Source organism: Periplaneta americana, chromosome 3 (genome assembly GCF_040183065.1).
Source record: "Periplaneta americana isolate PAMFEO1 chromosome 3, P.americana_PAMFEO1_priV1, whole genome shotgun sequence".
Classification (NCBI taxonomy): domain Eukaryota; kingdom Metazoa; phylum Arthropoda; class Insecta; order Blattodea; family Blattidae; genus Periplaneta; species Periplaneta americana.
This window is the reverse complement of record NC_091119.1, coordinates 44358108-44380275: the sequence shown is the minus strand read 5'-3', so window position 1 is coordinate 44380275 and position 22168 is coordinate 44358108. Positions and strand designations below refer to the sequence as shown.

The following is a 22168-nucleotide window of genomic DNA, read 5'->3' as shown; positions in this document are numbered from 1 at the left end:
GGGAGAATAATATAAAAATGGATTTGAGGGATGTGGGATGTGATGGTAAGGACTGGATTAATCTTGCTCAGAATAGGAACCGATGGCGGACTTATGTGAGGGCGGCAATAAACCTCCGATTTCCTTAACCCTTTGCAGCATAGTGGTTATTCAGAAGAACCACAGTTTTGTTTCTTTCTAAATTTTATGGCACAGGTATTCCACCAAGAAACCACCTCTTGAGTACTGTATATATATAGAGGTGCCATCTGTGTTTTGAAATTGTGTGCAGAGTTAAAATATTGAAAAAAATTGATTTAAGCTTCGGTATGATCCATGATACGAGAAACACAAAAAATTAATTTGTGCTTCAAAGGGTTAAAAGTCATTTGTAAGTAAGTTCATTTCAAGGGACTAAAAATTTCTTCCCAGAAGTTCATTTCAAGAGACTCGAAACTTCTTCCCAGAAGTTCTTTTCAAGCGACTGACAACCTTTACCCAGAAGTTCATTTCAAGCTACTCAAAAAAACTTTTTCCCAGAAGATCATAGAGTGTTATTTGGGAGGCCGGAGGGAAAAAACCTTTGAGGAGGCCGACACGTAGATAGGAAGATGATATAAAAATCGATTTGAGGGAAATGGGATATGATGGTATGGACTGGATTAATCTTGCTCTGGATAGGGACCGATGGCGGGCTTATGTGAGGGCGGCAATGAACCTCCGAGTTCCTTAAAAGTCATTTGTAAGTAAGTAATTTCATTTCAAGGGACTCAAAACTTTTTCCCAGAAGTTCATTTCAAGCGACTCTAAACTTCTTCCCGGAATCAATTTCATATTGTGGTATGCCGATAAGCTATTAATATTTGACTATAATTATTTATTTACTGTGCCACCTTTGCCGGTCGGTTTGGAAGTAAATCCCGAAAAGACAAAGTATATGATTATATCTCGTGACCAGAATATTGTACGAAATGGAAATATAAAAATTGGAGATTTATCCTTCGAAGAGGTAGAAAAATTAAAATATCTTGGAGCAACAGTAACACATATAAATGACACTCGGGAGGAAATTAAACGCAGAATAAATATGGGAAATGCATATTATTATTCGGTTGAGAAACTTTTATCATCCAGTCTGCTGTCAAAAAATCTGAAAGTTAGAATTTATAAAACAGTTATATTACCGGTTCTTCTGTATGGTTGTGAAACTTGGACTCTCACTCTGAGAGAGGAACATAGGTTAAGGGTGTTTGAGAATAAGGTGCTTAGGAAAATATTTGGGGCTAAGCGGGATGAAGTTACAGGAGAATGGAGAAAGTTACACAACACAGAACTGCACGCATTGTATTCTTCACCTGACATAATTAGGGACTTAAAATACAGACGTTTGAGATGGGCAGGGCATGTAGCACGTATGGGCGAATCCAGAAATGCATATAGAGTGTTAGTTGGGAGACCGGAGGGAAAAAGACCTTTAGGGAGGCCTAGACGTAGATGGGAGGATAATATTAAAATGGATTTGAGGGAGGTGGGGGTATGATGATAGAGACTGGATTAATCTTGCACAGGATAGGGACCGCTGGCGGGCTTATGTGAGGGCGGCAATGAACCTTCGGGTTCCTTAAAAGCCATTTGTAAGTAAGTAAGTAAGTGCCACCTTTGCTTATCTTAAAAGTTAATACTTTACATTAACGTTTTCGATACATGTGTATCATCTTCAGATGTAGAGTGTTAGATAAACATTTATGATGAAAACCTTGCCTTATGGTATGGAACTTATTATGATTTTCGGATTTTTTTTTAATTGCCTAAAGATTTTGCTAATTGTAAATGTAGGTCATAGAGTTTCTTGTTCAGGTAGTCTTTCTTTTTATGTAAGAATTTGATTTCGTTTTTTATACGTAATTTCTGGTATTGGTTGTTAGTTATTTGAGCTGGCTATGTATAGAATCTATTTTTAGTGATTTTTGCGTATTTTGCGGTAACTTTGTGTATTAGACATTGTTGGTTAAACCAGATATTGGTATTGGTTTTCAATATTTTTGTTTTAGTATTGGTGTATGCGTTTGTGATTTTTGCTTGGCTAGCGTTTATCAATTTCATATTGTGGTATGCCGATAAGCTATTAATATTTGACTATAATTATTTATTTACTGTGCCACCTTTGCTTATCTTAAAAGTTAATACTTTACATTAACGTTTTCGATACATGTGTACATGTGTATTGAAAACGTTAATGTAAAGTATTAACTTTTAAGATAAGCAAAGGTGGCACAGTAAATAAATAATTCTTCCCAGAAGTTCATTTCAAACGAGTGAAAACCTTTACCCAGAAGTTCATTTCAAGCTACTCAAAAGACTTTTTCCCAGAAGTTCAAAGAGCGTTATTTGGGAGGCCGGAGAGAAAAAGACCTTTGAGGAGGCCGAGCCGTAGATAGAAGGATAATATAAACTTGGATTTTAGGGACGTGGGATGTGATGGTAAGGACTGGATTAATCTTGCTCAGAATAAGAACCGATGGCGGGCTTATGTGAGGGCGGCAATGAACCTCCGAGTTCCTTAAAAGTCATTTGGAAGTAAGGAAGTTCATTTCTAGGGACTCAAAACTTTTTCCCAGAAGTTCATTTCAAGCGACTCGAAACTTCTTCCCAGAAGCTCATTTCAAGCGACTGAAAACCTTTACCCAGAAGTTCATTTCAAGCGACTCGAAACTTCTTCCCAGAAGCTCATTTCAAGAGGCTGAAAACCTTTACTCAGAAGTTCATTTCAAGCGTCTCAAAACTTTTTCTCAGAAGTTCATTTCAAGCGACTCGAAAATTCTTCCCGGAAGTTCATTTCAACCCAGTAGAAAACCTTAACCTATAAATTCATTTCAAGCGACTCGAAACTTCTTCCCAGAAGTTCATTTCAAGCGGCTGAAAACCTTTACCCAGAAGTTCATTTCAAGCGGCTGAAAACCTTTACCTAGAAGTTCATTTCAAGCGACTCGAAACTTCTTCCCAGAAGTTCATTTCAAGCGACTCGAAACTTCTTCCCAGAAGTTCATTTCAAGCGACTCGAAACTTCTTCCCAGAAGTTCATTTCAAGCGACTCGAAACTTCTTCCCAGAAGTTCATTTCAAGCGGCTGAAAACCTTTACCCAGAAGTTCATTTCAAGCGACTCGAAACTTCTTCCCAGAAGTTCATTTCAAGCGACTGAAAACCTTTACCTAGAAGTTCATTTCAAGCGACTCGAAACTTCTTCCCAGAAGTTTATTTCAAGCGACTCGAAACTTCTTCCCAGAAGTTTATTTCAAGCGACTCGAAACTTCTTCCCAGAAGTTCATTTCAAGCGGCTGAAAACCTTTACCTAGAAGTTCACTTCAAGCGACTCGAAACTTCTTCCCAGAAGTTCATTTCAAGCGGCTGAAAACCTTTACCTAGAAGTTCATTTCAAGCGACTCGAAACTTCTTCCCAGAAGTTTATTTCAAACGACTCGAAACTTCTTCCCAGAAGTTCATTTCAAGCGGCTAAAAACCTTTACCCAGAAGTTCATTTCAAGCGATTCAAAACTTTTTCCCAGAAGGTACGAAGTATTTTAATAGGCAGGCTAATGGGATGGATGCAGTGCTTACATTGCATCGCTGGTGCTGCCTGTTCGCCAGGGACACGCGGGACCGGAGCACCAACTCGCGCACCGCCCGCCGGAAGTTGCGTGTCATGAAGCAGTAGAGGATGGGGTTGATGGCGGAGTTGGCGTGGCCGAGAAGCAGGAAGAAGGAGAAGAGCTGGATGTTCTTGTTGACGCCCAGGTCGAAGAGCAGCGCCAGCACGTTGTAAGGCAGCCAGCAGAAGGCGAACAGCACCGCTAGCAGCAGCAGGATGCGGGCCACGCGCCGCCTCTCTCGCACCAGTCGCGTGCACTGCAAATGAGATTGGCACACTTCAGTACTTTCAGGTTGTTAAACGGACTGCAGTAGTAGAAAAGTGGCTTCTTTGGTCAGTGACAGACTATAAACTTTTGGACAAGAAACGAAAATACAAGAAAAAAATTGACTGCTTATAGATACGGTGAAATCTCCCCTTACGGACACCCCCAAGATACGGACACTTCTCAAATACGGACAGATTTTTATGTCTCAACTGAAATAATATAGAAATAATGATAAATTTAACTCTCGTTTACGGACACTCTCAGACACGGACACGGACAGCTGTTTCACAGTCCTAAAGCTTGCTTTACCTCCTGACTGAGGACAGAACTTGGTTTTCAAGACCTAGACTAGACGGTATTTCGGAAGGCGGTTAGCTTCTATATGCGCCGTAGCATTTCTGGTATGTGACGTCACAAGCTTGTACAGTAGAACCAATCAGAATCAGTCTATAACAAGCACTTCCCGAGTTCGTTTGTTCACGTGCGAGTGTTTCAATACATTGAATAAGTAAAACTAACATTTACTGTGTGTATGTAAAGTAAATAAATAGAAGAAGAGACTGTAAAAAGACAAGTATTACACAAGCAGGCGCGGAAAATAGTGTTTAAAGTGTATAATTATTTTAAAAACGTTAACGAACAGAACGCTGCCGGCCACCTTGATGCTGGCAGCAACGTTGCCAACATGCAAGAAACGACTGCAGAAGCATGTGGTGTGGGATTGAGAACCGTACAAAGAATATTGTTAGTGGAGGAAAGAGGGTTTGTTTGGTGTCATGCTTACAGTAATCAACGGCTAAGGTCGTTATTGTCATTTGATAATTTAAATTCTCTCCTGCGCTATTTGTATCGCACGTGCTCGTGAAGTACGATGTAGCAATGTTGTACGCTGCCTTGCTCTCTCTATCTGTCTCCCTCGACGCAAACGCTAGCAGACTACCGCCTTCCGAATTGGCATCCACTCTATAATGTGTTACAAAAATGTAAAATTTAGTACAGAAATGCCTTAACATGAAAGAAGACAGTAAGGGTCTCGTAGGCTACCACTAGCCCAGCCGGCTACCCCTTGTTAACTGGAAGAGGGTGGATAAACAAAGTCATAAAATTTAACCTGTCTGATGTGTCCAAGATTTCCGCAATCGTTAAATTGTATTCGACACATGATAGGGTTAGTAAGATTATTCTCTTCACTGCAATCAGTTGTTCTGTTTCGAGAGACATGGCACCTGAACGTAAAGGTTAAGTTGAAAACTGTAAATTACAGTACTGCATAACTGTAGACCTAGAATAATATTGCATGGCACAGTGCTGCGTTTTCCTTTTTCGGTCTTATCTACTGTAGTTCAAAGTTGCAAAGAATTTACTGTAGTAGAGCATACTGTATTTAGAATTAAACTATAGTAATACATTTAAAGCGTGAAGGGATACATAATGCATATTGTAAATTTACTGTTAGATTGGGGAGCCTCCCTCCCAATAGAGGACACCTCCCAGATGCGGACAGATTGTTACGTCTCTTCGATGTCCGTAAATGAGAGGTTTCACTGTATACCAGATAGAAAAGAACCTGCGCCACAGACCACTTACAGAAACTGCGCAGAACGTAGTGGTGGGAATCAGTTTCGTTCTAGACCCACTCCGTGACAGATCGTCTCGCATCAAGTACATTTTACACAATACTGTATTTTGTGATTCTGAGTATTTATAAATGAAGGTTTAATCTGAGTTTTTCTTTTCCTACAAATCTATTCTTTATCCATTCGTATCTGTTCACTATTTTCAATTGCCTATTTTTTTTGGGTGTCTTGTTCTTAATCATTTTTTGTAATAACTAATTTCCGTTCATATGTATAAAATTTCCTTTTAACCCCTTTTGAAACCTAAGTTCTGAAAATGTATTATCTCTTTTCATATACAGGGTGATTCACGAAGATGGTGCAATACTCTAGGATTTCTGACATCATTCTGATGAAAAAAGTTCATATATACATGTGTCCGATTTTGAATAGTTTCGGCTAAAATCACGTTTATTTCTTCCGTAACACACATTCTTGTGAACTCACTCTCTCTGGACGTCAGGCGCTCTATGTATTACAGTACAGCTGATAGCAGGGACACAGAATCTCGTAACATCAGGGTCACGGTTAGAGATAACTCAACACCGGTACAACGATCTACCTAGTATCCGAACAACGAAAGTTAGGAAATGCAGGGCGCGCAGTTCACACTCGGGCGGCTATGTATGTTTTTTGCAGAAGGTGGGGTCTTTGAAAACCGGCTTTAATACAGATTTTTCAGGTGAGTAATAACGTGGATGTTCTTCAATGAATTTATAATGCACTCAGTACCATTGTTTTTTATTGGGTTATTTTACGACGCTGTATCAACATCTAGGTTATTTAGCGTCTGAATGAAATGAAGGTGATAATGCCGGTGAAATGAGTCCGGGATCCAACACCGAAAGTTACCCAGCATTTGCTCATATTGGGATGAGGGAAAACTCCGGAAAAAAACCTCAACCAGGTAACTTGCCCCGACCGGGATTTAAATACGGACTCGCTCGTTTCACTCGCTTGGCATTTGTCCACAGCATTGGACAATTTCTTGGCTCACTTTAAAAAAAAAATTATATTATTTCAGGTAGTTCTCCAATTTTCAGTAGGTACCGGCACTGTTGGCTTTTGATTACAAATTTCGACTTTAAACTTGTAGAATGTGTGTATGTATATATATAATGTAATGTAATGTAATATAATATAATATAATATAATATAATTGGCCGGTTTGTCCAAGTATTGTTAGAAGACTTAACGACTGTTAAACCTTCAACAGGTTGTTAAATACAGTTTTTCCATTTGTTCAACACCAGTTTGGCTTAACAGATTCTTAACCGTTTGTTAACTTTAAATGTAGGATTTCAGGCCGTTAACTCTTTTAACAAACAGTTAAACATGGCGGATAACACCAAAGCTGTTCAGACAAAAGTTGTGAAAGTAACATGTTATGTTTCTCTTTGAGGAATGTTTAGAGTAAGGGACGGTTTCACCAAGCTTCAGTAAATCAGTCCAAATGAAACATTAACTAGTACTGAACATTGAAATATTTACACGATCACGTTTGTATGTGAGCTGTGTCCGTAGACTTCAAGCCTAGCAGCTATATGTGCCTCGTCGCGCTGGTTACGTCATGGTACCCAGATCGAGTAGTCAGTAGCGTGTTGGCTTGGTATCTCAGGGGCCCGTGTTCGGTTCTCGGCGGTAACTTTTTTTTAACGTAACTAATTTTTATACATGTTACCTTTCTTCATTTTTATAATTTTGTGTAGTGGAACTTATTATTTCGCAACTCTGGCTTCACTAGGAGAATTTAAAAAACTCTTGGGAGATCAATTTTCTTCCCGAAATAAAACAAAGATAAACAAACAAATTAAAGAAAAATAAAAGAAATACAAATGTGGATCTAATACATTGTCCACATGCCATCGGCGTCTATCACTGCCTGGCATTTTCGGGGCATTGAGTCCACCAGATCGCGGAAATAGTTCTGGTCCTTAGCGAAATCTTCCCAGGTAACCAGAACTTGATCCCAGAACTGATCTGGATTTTGAGGTGGGATGTCTCGATATTTGTCAATCCTTTTTTTCATGCTTTTCCGTGAACCGTCTTTGAACGTTTATGGCGGTGTGCGCGGGGTGATTATCCTGCTGGAAAATTGTATTTCCATCGGAAAGAAAATGATTATAAATTCCAAGAATCCAGCTCTTTCGCTTCTGTTTTAAAGCCAGTGCAAACATATCTTATCGCTAGCTATAATATAATTCTAATAAATTAAAGTTAATATACCAATTAAGTTTTGTTATGTTCGAATGCACATTATGTATTAATTTACTAATATTTCTTAGGTACCGGTATGTAGTTATAATAATCACTTTCATGTCTTAAATAAAACTCAGTTGTATGTTACCTAGTTGAAATAGGCCACTTGTTTCAATTCACTAGCTACTATTAACTTTAGATTCTATGTTATTAGCTCTTCAACTATAGCCGATGTCAATAGTGCTTCAAAATACGCAGTGAGTAAATAATAAAATGTTTCAGCATCAATTGCTTCTTTAGGACGAAATTACATATAATTTATACATGAACCTAAATTAGAGAATTTTATATGATACGGAATTCTCCTCGGGGTTTTCTGTACAGTTGACTACACACACATTCGTGTAATTATTGTCACCTGGTGGTCATAATGCTGAGATTTTTCTAAACAGAAATTCATATTTAGCATTATAAAATGTAACCATACATAATAATAATTATTATTATTCAATAGCAGTCAATGCAACTTTCATTTATCAATTCTCTGTACTGTATGAATCATGACTACTGTAATAGGTTACGATTTTACACATGTTTCATGACTTACTCCATAGTACAGAATTTAAATAATAATATCAGCCAATAAGAAGTTGTCTTATATATGCAAAATCATTACCAACTGCTGTTGAGTAGTTAGAATAGTATTAACGACAGTTAAAGTTAAGTGTTGGTTATTTTAAACAAAATTATGTTGGAAAAATGGAAAATATCTTAACAAAACGTTAAAAATAAACCAGCTGTTAATTTAACATTTGTTAAGCCAAATTAAACATTACTTGGAAAAACTGGCCAAATATAATATAATATAATATAATATAATATAATATAATATAATATAATATAATATAATATAATATAATATAATATAATAATACCATCACCGCGTAGCTCAGTGGGCTGAGGCGCTTGTCTGCTGCTCTGGAGTAGGTTCGATTCCCGCTTGCGTTGATTACCTGGTTGGGTTTCTTTTGCAAGGTTTTCCCCAAACGTAAGACGAATGTCAGATAATTTATGGCCTCATCCCATTACATGCCATCTCATTATCACCAATCCCACCGACGCTAAAGGACCCAGTAGTTGATATAGCTTCATTAAATAACCGATTAGAAAAAGAATGTACGAGTAGATACTGTATAAGAAATTTAACATATTATATTGTTGAAAAAAGGAATGTCACACATTTTACTGTTTTTGAAATATCAAAATGCCAAAAATATTTTCCGAGTTAGTGACATTACTTTCGACGAATATGACTCACAAATGCACTTCACAGTATGCATTGTTGTCTGGTGTTTACAGAATTTGATCGACAAATTTGTAGATCATCTTAATAGAAAAAGATATGTCGGAGATTTTGACAGAAATAATGTTAGAAAATGGAACGACCTACGTCCTACATCACTATGCCGGCTATAAAAATATTTTGCGAATTAAGTGATATTACTTTCGACGAATATGACTCTCAAATCCACTTCAAAATATGCATTGTTGTCTGTTGTTTACAGAATTTGATCGAAAAATTTGTAGATCATCTTAATAGAAAAATGTATGTCGGAGATTTTGACAGGAATAATGTTAGAAAATGGAACGACCTACGTCCTACATCACTATGCCGGCTATAAAAATATTTTCCGAATTAAGTGACATTGCTTTCGACGAATATGACTCACAAAAGCACTTCACAGTATGCATTGTTGTCTGTTGTTTACAGAATTTGATCGACAAATTTGTAGATCATCTTAATAGAAAAATATATGTCGGAGATTTTGACAGGAATGATGTTAGAAAATGGAACGACCTACGTCCTACATCACTATGCCGGGTATAAACATATTTTCCGAATTAAGTGATATTACTTTCGACGAATATGACTCACAAATCCACTTCAAAGTATGCATTGTTGTCTGTTGTTTACAGAATTTGATCGACAAATTTGTAGATCATCTTAATAGAAAAAGGTATGTCGGAGATTTTGAGAGAAATAATGTTAGAAAATGGAGCGACTTGCGTCCTACATCACTATGCCGGGTATAAACATATTTTCCGAATTAAGTGATATTACTTTCGACGAATATGACTCACAAATCCACTTCAAAGTATGCATTGTTGTCTGTTGTTTACAGAATTTGATCGACAAATTTGTAGATTATCTTAATAGAAAAATATATGTCGGAGATTTTGACAGAAATAATGTTAGAAAATGGAGCGACTTGCGTCCTACATCACTATGCCGGGTATAAACATATTTTCCGAATTAAGTGATATTACTTTCGACTAATATGACTCACAAATCCACTTCAAAGTATGCATTGTTGTCTGTTGTTTACAGAATTTGATCGACAATTTTGTAGATCATCTTAATAGAAAAGGTATGTCGGAGATTTTGACAGGAATAATGTTAGAAAATGGAACGACCTACGTCCTACATCACTATGCCGGGTATAAACATATTTTCCGAATTAAGTGATATTACTTTCGACGAATATGACTCACAAATCCACTTCAAAGTTTGCATTGTTGTCTTTTGTTTACAGAATTTGATCGACAAATTTGTAGATCATCTTAATAGAAAAAGGTATGTCGGAGATTTTGACAGAAATAATGTTAGAAAATGGAGCGACTTGCGTCCTACATCACTATGCCGGCTGCAACTCCGAGCACTGAGGTATAAATCGTAGGTCTTTTAAATGCCTCATATTTAAAATAATTATTTTGGCGTATATAGATTCGCAAATTGTTTTTGATTGTAGGCATTTATATATACCAATAAATTCTCGAGCGGTGTGGTAACTTTATCGGTATTTGCACAATTACTTTTGCATGCAATGTTCGGGGTTAACCCCTAACATGCGTCACAGTTTACGAGTTCGGTCATCGGAGTGGGGGGGATCATACTGCATGTGGAAATTAAAATGTGGTAAGAGCAATTTACAAAATTACAATTAGGCTGTACAACAGAATGAAATTCACTTCTCTCTTCTACACTATGAACGTTATAAGCTTATTACAAGGAATGTTTCAAAAGCTAATGAACTCACTTCATTAATAAATTGTGCCTTATTTCACTAAGGGCGGTTGTCACAATAGTGAGGTTTTCAGGAAAGATTATAAATCAATTTAAATTAATTGTGGATATCGCTTATGAACATGAAAACTTTTAATCATAAAGGCTGTTGTGCATGTTATCTAGGCTGCTGTCCAGTTTGTTGCATACTGACAAGGGAAACTTTTCAACACACCCCTTTCACATTTTAATGGAATATAGCTCATTTTGAAGCTCATAAATCTATACTAATAATAAATCTGTAGCCGCAATTTTTCTGGTAATTTTTGATTTTCCAAAAATAATTGGTCCTAACATATATAATTAACCACCCTCAAGCCGAAAATCGCTTTTTTGAAATTTTTGTTTGTATGTCTGTCTGTCTGTCTGTCTGTCTGTATGTTTGTTACCTTTTCATGCGATAATGGCTGAACGGATTTCGATGAAAATTGGAATATAAATTAAGTTCGTTGTAACTTAGATTTTAGGCTATATCGCATTCAAAATACATTATTTAAAAGGGGGGTTATGAGGGGGCCTGAATTAAATAAATCGAAATATCTCGCTTATTAATGATTTTTGTAAAAAATGTTACATAAAAAGGTTTCTTTAAACATTATTTGCGATAAGTTTTATTCTTTGAAAACATTTTGATAGGACTGATATTTAATGAGATAAATGAGTTTTAAAATTAAAATAACTGCCATCTAAGGCCGTGTAATGAAATAAAAAACAAACGACTTCGTCTATAAGGGGCCTTGGACAACAACAATCGAAAGCTATGAAAGATAGCCTACAGAGAATGTTTCTGTGTTTGTATGAAGTAATATCGGAAGCTAAATTAACCGATTTGTATAATTAATTATTATTTCACTATTGGAAAGTGTAGTTTCTCTAGATGGACATAATGCTATAATGTTATTACAGTAACTTCTGCTATAATATATAATATAATATAATATAATATAATATAATATAATGTAATATAATGTAATATAATATAATATAATATAATATAATATAATATAATATAATATAATATAATATAATATAATATAATATAATTTAAGTTATTTGAAGGGTTCAGAACCATAGTGGGCCAAGCGCCATTTACTGAATACGTAGAAAACAAGGGTTAAAATTAAGTTATTACCATAATTCATGGAAACATATAGGAAGTAAAATAAAGTATACACATTAAATCTAAATGATGTCAATGTTCATTAAACTATGGTTGCATGTAATAAAAATTAAGAAACATGTTAAAGGAATTGTCATTGCACCAATGAGTGCTCTCTGGACCAAAATGATCGCATTTTAATTATTTGGATACAATTTAAATTAAGTAACATATTAAACGATTTATCCTTCTATCAAACACGAATGTTCCCTGGATCAAACGTCCTATTTTAATTATGTAATTACTTTATATTTATTTCTAACGGGTGCAGCGGAGCACACGGGTACGGCTAGTATGAGAATAAGAAACAACCTGAAAAATATGTCGAAATTGCTTCTAAAGGGCGTAAATCCTAGTTAAAAGTCACTACACGCCAATAGACATACTTCAGTACTTTATCCTTACACCATTGTTTGCGTAGCTCAACCGGTTAGTAACGCGCCTTTCGAATAGAAGTTGTGGTTTTGATTCCAGGCTACTTCTTACTTTTTGTTCATTTATAAACAAAAGCCTGTAGAGGGCAGGACTTCTGAATACCGATAGAAATGTACAGATCCCTCCTCAGTTGGTTTTTGCTGAACAGGCAAGAAGATTTTTACTGTGTACCAACTTGATCTTTCAGCTTGTTTATTACGCACGGTGCATTAGATCTTGAATTGGAGACGATTTAGTGACTAGATGAATCCGTTAAATACAGTTCGTGACTTTTGCAAACTAGTGCATGATAAATTCGGAAATTTTGAAGTCTTGGAGTTCCCCAAGAGACAGCACTGTTGCCGAGTACTTGTATAAGGACTTATTACACTTAAAGGAGAGGACACGCTCTGTATATGACCGAATTAAATAAGATTGTGTGAGATGAAAGTACAAGAAGTACTGTTTAAAGTCATACCTGGTATGGGTGACCAATTAGCCCTCGTTTTGAAAATATTGGCTATTGTTTGTGACATACTTCCGTTAGGTGCTCAATAGGGAAGCATTAGACCGTGTAACAGCGTAGCCCATATGGTTTGATGCTGAGTTGTTATCCAGGGAACCTGAGTTCGAATCTTAACTGGTCCTATATTTTTTCTTTTAATAACGATTAATATTGTGATCACAGTTATCTACTTACATACCTATATCATATTTCTCATTGTATTAAATGCTTCATCATGTTTTAAACAAATTACTAATTAACTAACATTGTATTGTAAAGGATAAACAATGAAATACTGCTCACGTAGGAAGGTAAGATGTGTCACTGGTGTCTGTTCTATTTCTGTAGCAGCTATTCCATTTCATTTTGTACCCGATTCATTATGATGTCATAAAAACACACAAAACATACATATTTCCTGCACCATGCACAGCTAATGAAAGAAGGTTGTCCACAGTCACACACATTTTTCCGCACTTCTGCTGTGAAACAGATATCCTTCACATTCACAAACACTTCTCGTTCGTTTATCAATTTTGATGCATACCACGCATATTTCAACACGGCTTTGAATATAGGAACTGACAACTGAAAGAGAATAATAATAATAATAATAATAATAATAATAATAATAATAATAATAATAATAATAATAATAATAATAATATCAAGCCTTAAAGAAATGAGAAGGCATTATGATTCGAACTCGGGTTGCCTGGATGACAACTCAGCATCCAACCACATGAGCTACGCCATTACACAGTCTAATGCTTCCCTAATAGGCACCTAACGGAAGTATGTCATAAACAATAGCCAATATTTCCAAAACGAGGGGTCATTGGCCACCCATACCAGGTATGACTTTAAACAGTGTGTCTTGTACTTTCATGTCACAAAATCTGATTTAATTCGATGATATACAGAGCGTGTCCTCTCCTTGTTAGTAATTAACAGAACAAATGTTTCAAGTGTGGCATTCTGTCATTTATCTGTTGTAGAATATGCTACTATATGTGTTGTTTTTATCATTTGTTCAGTAATGAAACTTTTCACTGTCATTCATTGCAGAGTTTTTGTTCGCAAGAAAATGAGTAAAAACAATTTTATTCTATTGGTTTAGAGCAGCGGTGACCAAAACTCGAACTGCAGTGAATACATGCGACAGACAGCCTATAAAGTAAGAAGACGAAGGAAAGATACTTGGCATGAAAACTACAAGCAGTGGTGGTTCCTGTACTAACATCTTGATCAATCCCGCTGATAAAAGTCTCAAGCTTTGCTGTATCAGTAATGTCACTGCTGTCATCAAGAGCCAGTGAATAATATATAATTTTTCTTGCTTCCTTTTTTTTTTGCCTTCCTCTTGAATACAATCAGGAATTTTCTAAATTCTTCTCTCGATACTTGGTCGAGAAATTCGTAGTTTTTCAAAATTAAACATTTATTATGGACAAGTTATTTAAGCTATTTTAATCATTACTCTTTTGAGAAATTCTGTTCTATTAGAAGGCTTTAGAGCACGAGATATTTCAAACCGCATTAGGTAGCCGACTTCCTTATATTTATTTATCTCATCTTTCTCTTCCTGGCTATGATTTAAGACATGTCAATTCCTGGCATTTAACAGTTCGTTGGCACATAATATTGAATCAGTTTTTCTACAATATTATTATTAAATGGATAACTAATAAATAGTTACCCTCATCTAAATATTAAGAAGATTAAAATTGAGATAAAACCTAATAATTTTATCCTTCTAAGGAGAAGAACTAAAAATATCAATATTCATACACGTACAGAAGAATTATAGAAACACATACGTACTGGTTTGTAATAATAATAATAATAATGCTTGTAGAGGCAGAGTTTGTAGAGCGATGTAATCACGACACCCGCTTTGGTCACCGCTGATATAGAGTAATAACACCGGTTTTTTTGTCATTGGAATCCAGATAATGAAATAACAATAAAAAACTGACAAAAAGGATTACACAAGAAAACAAAACATTATAAGAAAAAAATGACAAGATGTATATTGGATTTGAAAACGGGTTCCCTATTTAACAACTAAACACGCTATCCGTTGAGCTAGCTCAATGTCTTTCCAAGGCCATTCCATGTCCATATACGTTTACATTCAACTTTGTCACGATTCTTGTATCTTTATTTAAACTATTTTAATCACAACTTCGGCATGTTTTGATTTTATATTGTGATTCAGGTCTCCCAGAGCAATAAAATAATCTATCATTTGTTAAAATCTGAAGGGGGAACAATGAAAAGTTTCTCTTGTGAGTAGGTAATAGCACAGTCTGGTATATACAGTCACGAAGCTTGAGTTGTTGAGAGTGCTAGGAACAATAGACTGAGCCGGTACTATTTCGCATTGTCTGTAATGAGGCGATAGTAACGATCCTAGTGGTTAGTAACTATCTATGGATGCATATTCCCTATGTATTGAGCTTCGTGACTGTATATACTACTGGGTGTTCAGTTCAAAATGTGTCATGGCTCGCTGTATGCCGTCATGTGGCTAGTCAATGAGCCTAGAGAATTCAATCTTCCTACACTTCCGCAGAGGTGTATTGCTTATGTGCCCGAGAAGTTTCCTAGCAAGTACGGCGTTCATTCAGAAGAGTACTTACCGATACATACGGTAACGCCGGTAGTGACAGGAATGTAAACTGTTTCGATACATGTACTGAAGTGAGTTTTTTCTTACTGTCGGGATATGGGGAGAGGGTTAAGACGATTACTTACGTATTTGTTGACATTAACTTGGACGGTCAACATGGACACGGAGCATTTGATTCGTGTTGTGGAATGTTGCCGTACGCAACCGATGATAACAAATACCCTGCGTACTTGGCCGCGCAAAACACAGTTCGAAAGAGGTTATGGTAGCACACAGACCGTACAGACCGCCATCTGTTGCTACGACGTTTAAATTATACCGTACACGTTCTCAAGTTCAGATTGAATGCCTTGATTAATAGGCAACTTCTCTGACACAAAAGCTGAAAATCGCTTCAAATCGCTGACTCGCCAACAGTGACGTCATGACACACTTTCAAATGAATACCCAGTAGACTGTGGTAATAGGTATGTAGTAGGGTGCGCTACCTGCTGTGTGCTCGCCATGGCCTCGTTGCCGGGGCCGTTGAAAGGCGGGCTGATGGCGCAGAGACGCAGCCCCATGAGCGAGTAGGCGAGCACGACGACGGAGCCGGGCACGGCGTACACCAGCACGAAGCAGAGCACGCCGTACATGAGGCGCTCGTGGCTGTCGGGCCACTTCTCGATGCAGAAGCCGGGCAAGTTGAGGTCGGGATCGATGTCAGGCACCTCCACCTGGCGCACCCAGATGAGCGGCGCGAAGATGCTCAGCGCCACGATCCACAGCACCACGATCACCTGCATCACACGACACATACTCCCGAGTTATTGTTTCATAAGAACAGAGTGATCGTAGTTTTATAAAGCTGAACTCGACGTGTTAATATTTTATAAACAAGTCCTTTTATAGTTTTAAATAAATGCGTGTATTTTAACGTGTTAAGATTTTATACTCATGGGCTTTGACATAATCGAAAGTAATAGCGGACAAAAATGGAAATTTACAATAAAACAGGCCAGAGGAAACAGAAGCTTTTAAACGTTGATAAAACAGGGTATCATAACCATGAAAAGATTTCACCATATCTAATTAAAAAAAAAAAAAAAAACAAAAACAAAAAAAAATCGTACATCATTGAAAAGGAAGGCGACAGGTGATTTATATGCAAAACTCTTGACGTTAATTATTGCCGAAATTAAAGAAAATAATAATTTTTTACATTGTTTTTCCTTAAATTGATCCGTTGAAGCAGACAATTTATAATAAACTTTGCAAATGCTTCCTCCTGTTCCTTCTTCCAGCGAAAAAATCTTATACCATGTTTCTGCCACAAATGCAGTTACACACATGGGAGAACAGTTCTTATGTGGACGGCAACAGTAAAATCTTCTTAATGACTTGTAAAACAAATCTAACTTTTCTCACGAAAAACGAATGCATTATTGTTTTGGCTGATAGTATATTTATGCTTCAAACCATTTCTGTCAAATGTACACAATACATTCGTGAGTTAATGCTTTTATAGAGTATTCCACCTTAAGAAAAAAAGCATTGGTCTTACGGGTCTTGGCTAGTACACTGTTGCCGCGAGATGCCTCTGTTAGTAGAACGAGTGAGGTGTAGTATCTCTATCTCACTCTCTTCCTAATACGTACAGCGTTCAAGCAAGTTTATCGCACAAGATAGGTACGTTGAATCCGTTGAAATGATAAAAAAAAACCTATTAATGCCACAATGATGCCTGAAAAACATACGTTATATTTTATATACATTATAACTAGACTAGCTATTAATCAACTTTCAGACACTTCAACTAGGCGCCATAATGATCGAAATTACGCATTAAAATACAGTTTTAGTGACCTAAAACATTACTGCAATTACAAATAATAATAATAATAATAATAATAATAATAATTTTATTTATTTATTTATTTATTTATTTATATTTATGTGCTGGACAACAGCGATTGGCCAATAAAAGTCCAGCACAGTGATACAATTAATACATTAAAATGAACAACTATGGTACAATTAAACACTTGAGTTAACAACAAAATAAAGAACATAGATTACAATAATTAATTTACAGGAATTAAAACTGTAAAATATTAGGGAAAGGAGTTGATTCATACTACCAATTTGTGTATAAGGATTATGCAAATAATATTAGCAAAGACATTGCCATATTCTAATACTTCTATACATTGACTGGATCGAAATCACCTACATGTTAAGTTAGCATGTTTAATACATCTGGAGACCGGCGAGGAAGATTTAGAATTTCTAATATAGAAGAGTTTGTGATGTCTCATGTCAATAATAATAATAATAATAATAATAATAATAATAATAATAATAATAATAATAATATAATAATAATATAATAATAATATAATAATAATAATAATAATAATATTAATAATAATTCATTCATAGTGTTCTGCCCAAGGGCAAGTATTTCACTGCAAACTCTGCATTCTCCAACCTTTCCTATTTTCTGCCTTCCTCTTTGTCTCTGCATATGATCCATATATTATCTTAATGTCGTCTACATTTGATATCTTATTCTGCCCCGAATTCTTGTCCCGTTCACCATTCCTTCCAGTGCATCCTTCAGAAGGCACTTTCTTCTCAGCCACTGACCCAGCCAATTCCTTTTCCTCTTTCTGATCAGTTTCAGCATCATTCTTTCTTCATCCCTTTTTTCCAACACAGCTTCGTTTCTTACTCTGTCTGTCCATCCTTTTCCATATCCACATTTCCAATGCTTCTATTCGCGCTTTCTTAATTTTTTTTTTCACTGCTCACTCTGTAATCTTAAATTACAGAGTGAACTTTCACTTAATTCATAGTTAGTTTAGGAAAATTAATTTTGTGAGACATATTCACCTATCTTTATGGTCATAGATATAGGTTGAGTCATAAGTATGTTTGGAAAACGCGTGAGCATGCTCCTGGATCAAAAATAAGAACAATTTCTTATACGAAAGTTTGACGGAAAAATTGTATCACGAGATTGAAACACATTTTCCTCTTAGTACATTTGTAGCCCTCGGTATAAATCCCTAGAGCTCCAATTGTGCACTTCGGGGAATATCATGCGTTTCTCTCCCTTAATGTATAATATAACTACTATTGGGAATTTCCTTATAATCGAAGATTAGATGTAGGCTAATTTGCTATTTTTGTTGGAAATATATTTTGTGCAGACATTTTTGTTTGTTTGTGTGAATTTTTGTTCATTTAATATATTTATAACGAACTTAAGTTTAATTCACTATACTTACTTATTTACTGGCTTTTCAGAATCCCGGAGGTTCATTGCCGCCCTTATATAAGCCCGCCACTGGTCCCTATCCTGAGCAAGATTAATCCAGTCTCTACGATCATATCCCACCTCCCTCAAATCCATTTCAATATTATCTTCCCATCTACGTCTCGGCCTTCCCAAAGATCTTTTTTCCTCCGACCTCCCAACTAACACTCTATATGTATTCCTGGATTCGCCCATACGTGCTACATGCCCTGCCCATCTCAAACGTCTGGATTTAATGTTCCTAATTATGTCACGTGAAGAATACAATGCGTGCAGTTCTGTGTTGTGTAACTTTCTCCATTCTCCTGTAACTTCATCCCTCTTAGCCCGAAATATTTTCCTAAGAACCTTATTCTCAAACACCCTTAACCTATGTTCCTCTCGCAAAGTGAGAGTCCAAGTTTCACAACTATACAGAACAACCGGTAATATAACTGTTTTATAAATTCTAACTTTCACATTTTTTTGACAGGAGACTGGATGATAAAAGCTTCTCAACCGAATAATAACAGGCATTTCCCATATTTATTCTGTGTTTAATTTCCTCCCGAGTATCATTTATATTTGTTACTGTTGCTCCCAGGTACTTTAATTTTTCCATCTCTTCAAAAGATAAATCTCCAATTTTTATATTTCCATTTCGTACAATATTCTGGTCACGAGACATAATCATATACTTTGTCTTTTCGGGATTTACTTCCAAACCTATCTCTACTTGCTTCAAGTAAAATTCCCGTATTTTCCCTAATCGTTTGTGGATTTTCTTCCAACATAGTCACGTCATCCGCATAGACATGCAGCTGATGTAACCCGTTCAATTCCAAACCCTCTGTTATCTTGGACTTTCCTAATGACATACTCTAGAGCAAAGTTAAAAAGCAAAGGTGATAGTGCATCTCCTTGCTTTAGCCCATAGTGAATTGGAAATGCATCTGACAGAAACCGACCTATACGGACTCTACTGTACGTTTCACTGAGACACATTCTAATTAATCGAATTAGTTTCTTGGGAATACCAAATTGAATAAGAATATCATATAAAACTTCTCTCTTAACCGAGTCATATGCCTTTTTGAAATCTATGAATAACTGTTGCACTGTTGAATTCGGTATTAAAAAAAAGTTAAACTAAATCAATGTCTCCAAGTCAAGCATAAATAATTCTGTACCCAACAAGCACACAGACATTAAATCTTGATTCTAATTGAAGTTTGATTATCTAAAACTATAACCTAATAGTACATTATGCAACGAGCCTATAATGATTGTAATTAAGACGCAAGTATGTTTGTTTATGAAACGAGCGCAAGCGAGTTTCATAATTTTCATACGAGCGTCTTAATTACCATTGCAGGCAAGTTTCATACGACTTTTTATGCTCGACCATATTTCTAACTTGAAATTAGTCAGAAATATTCATTTTATTTGTATCTGACAGAAGATCGGAAGTGACTTTGTTCATAGCTCGAAATTGTGAGATGTGCGCAGACGCGAAAGTATTGATTTTTTTTCCGAGGAACAATAATGTCATTGACCTTGATGTAATGCAGAGAATGTATAACCTGAAAATTGATTTAGAATTGAAAACGAGATGACAAATTGAATTTGTTTGAATATTATTTACAATTAACGCTAATTATTATAGTAACAGAACATAACCTTCTGCGACAGTATTGGATTTCCAGCCTCCGTGACGTTTCCCTCGTCTTTCTATTGCATATCAAAGAATAATCGGAAACCTGAACTTTAATGAATAGGTGTACTTCAATGATATGCATTAAAGGACTGCTACCAGGTGTATAATTACTACATTTCGGCATGGTCGAGCATAAAACTTGTTAATAAAATGCAACCCAGAAATGAATAATTAAAATTAAACCTTCTCCTGTAAAATTTGGCTTTCTAGACTTGGGCTGTTGTTTTGTTTTGAACCTCAATTACATTGCAAGTTACTTTAGAGCTTTGAGGTATTTCGTACGTTGCAACATTAATTTTGTAGCATTTGCACACCGGTACATTAATTCTGCTGAACGTGAGCAGGCGAGCGGGATTGTATGCACAAGTTTCATCAATATTTTAAAATCAAGTCCTGCAAAACGATGTGATCAACGAAGCACGTGATAATATTAGTTTAAATGTGCTGCACCTATCCTGCATTAGAGATGAGATCCACTGTCAACAAGAGCGTAATGGAATTATCCGTTCATGCGAGCTTTCAACGTCAATTTCTCGTTGCCCCTGCGATTTGATTTGTGCACGCGTCCCAGCAACACACAGATTTGTCGCTATGGAGCGGAACCCGCGTCATTCTGCTTCCTGCTTTGAAACCAAGACAGACTGATGAACACAGAAAAGCCTGTGAAGTGTGATGCATGCCCCAGATAGAGGAGCAACACAGGAGCTCCAGACGGGACTAATTTTACCTTTTGTGGTGTTATGCTCGACACAAACTGTATGTAGATCAGATATGAATGGTTACAATCATAATACCAATAAATTGTGAACCGGTTGGTATCCTCGTTAATTTATTTCTGGGTCCTAATATTGTACTTTTAATAGATTTAAAAAAGGCGTATGACTCAGTTAAGAGAGAACTTTTATATGATATTCTTATTGAATTTGGTATTCCCAAGAAACTAGTTCGATTAATTAAAATGTGTCTTAGTGAAACTTACAGCAGAGTCCGTATAGGCCAGTTTCTATCTGATGCTTTTCCAACTCACTGCGGGCTAAAACAGAGAGATGCACTATCACCTTTACTTTTTAACTTTGCTCTAGAATATGCCATTAGGAAAGTTCAGGATAACACAGAGGGTTTGGAATTGAACGGATTACATCAACTTATTGTCTATGCGGATGACGTGAATATGTTAGGAGAAAAATCGACAAATGATTAGGGAAAACGCGGAAATTCTACTTGAAACAAGTAAAGAAATAGAGTTGGAAGCAAAATCCCGAAAAGACTAAGTATATGATTGTGTCTCGTGATCAGAATATTGTACGAAATGGAACTATAAAAGTTAGAGATTTATCCTTCGAAGAGGTGGAAAAAATCAAAATATCTTGGAGCAACAGTAACAAATATAAATGACACTCGGGAGGAAATTAAACACAGAATAAATATGGGAAATGCCTGTTATTATTCGATTGACAGACGCTAAATAACGTAAGCTGTTGATAAAGCGTCGTAAAATAACCTACTAAAATAAAAAAAAATATTCGATTGAGAAGCTTTTGTCATCTAGTCTGCTGTCAAAAAGTCTGAAAGTTAGAATTTATAAAACAGTTATATTACCGGTTGTTCTGTATGGCTGTGAAACT

At 36.1% G+C, this 22168-nt stretch overlaps 1 protein-coding gene across 1 annotated transcript in view; it reads right to left on the bottom strand.

Annotated features, from left to right (window-relative positions):
- Positions 1 to 22168, bottom strand: part of LOC138697015 (QRFP-like peptide receptor) — a 198338-nt gene that overhangs the window by 74677 nt on the left and 101493 nt on the right. Inside the window, exons 4-5 of the mRNA XM_069822608.1 lie at positions 16035 to 16325; positions 3596 to 3883 (exon numbers count right to left, since the gene is read on the bottom strand). Coding sequence (XP_069678709.1) covers positions 3596 to 3883; positions 16035 to 16325 — 579 coding nt within the window. The remainder of the gene's footprint in view (positions 1 to 3595; positions 3884 to 16034; positions 16326 to 22168) is intronic.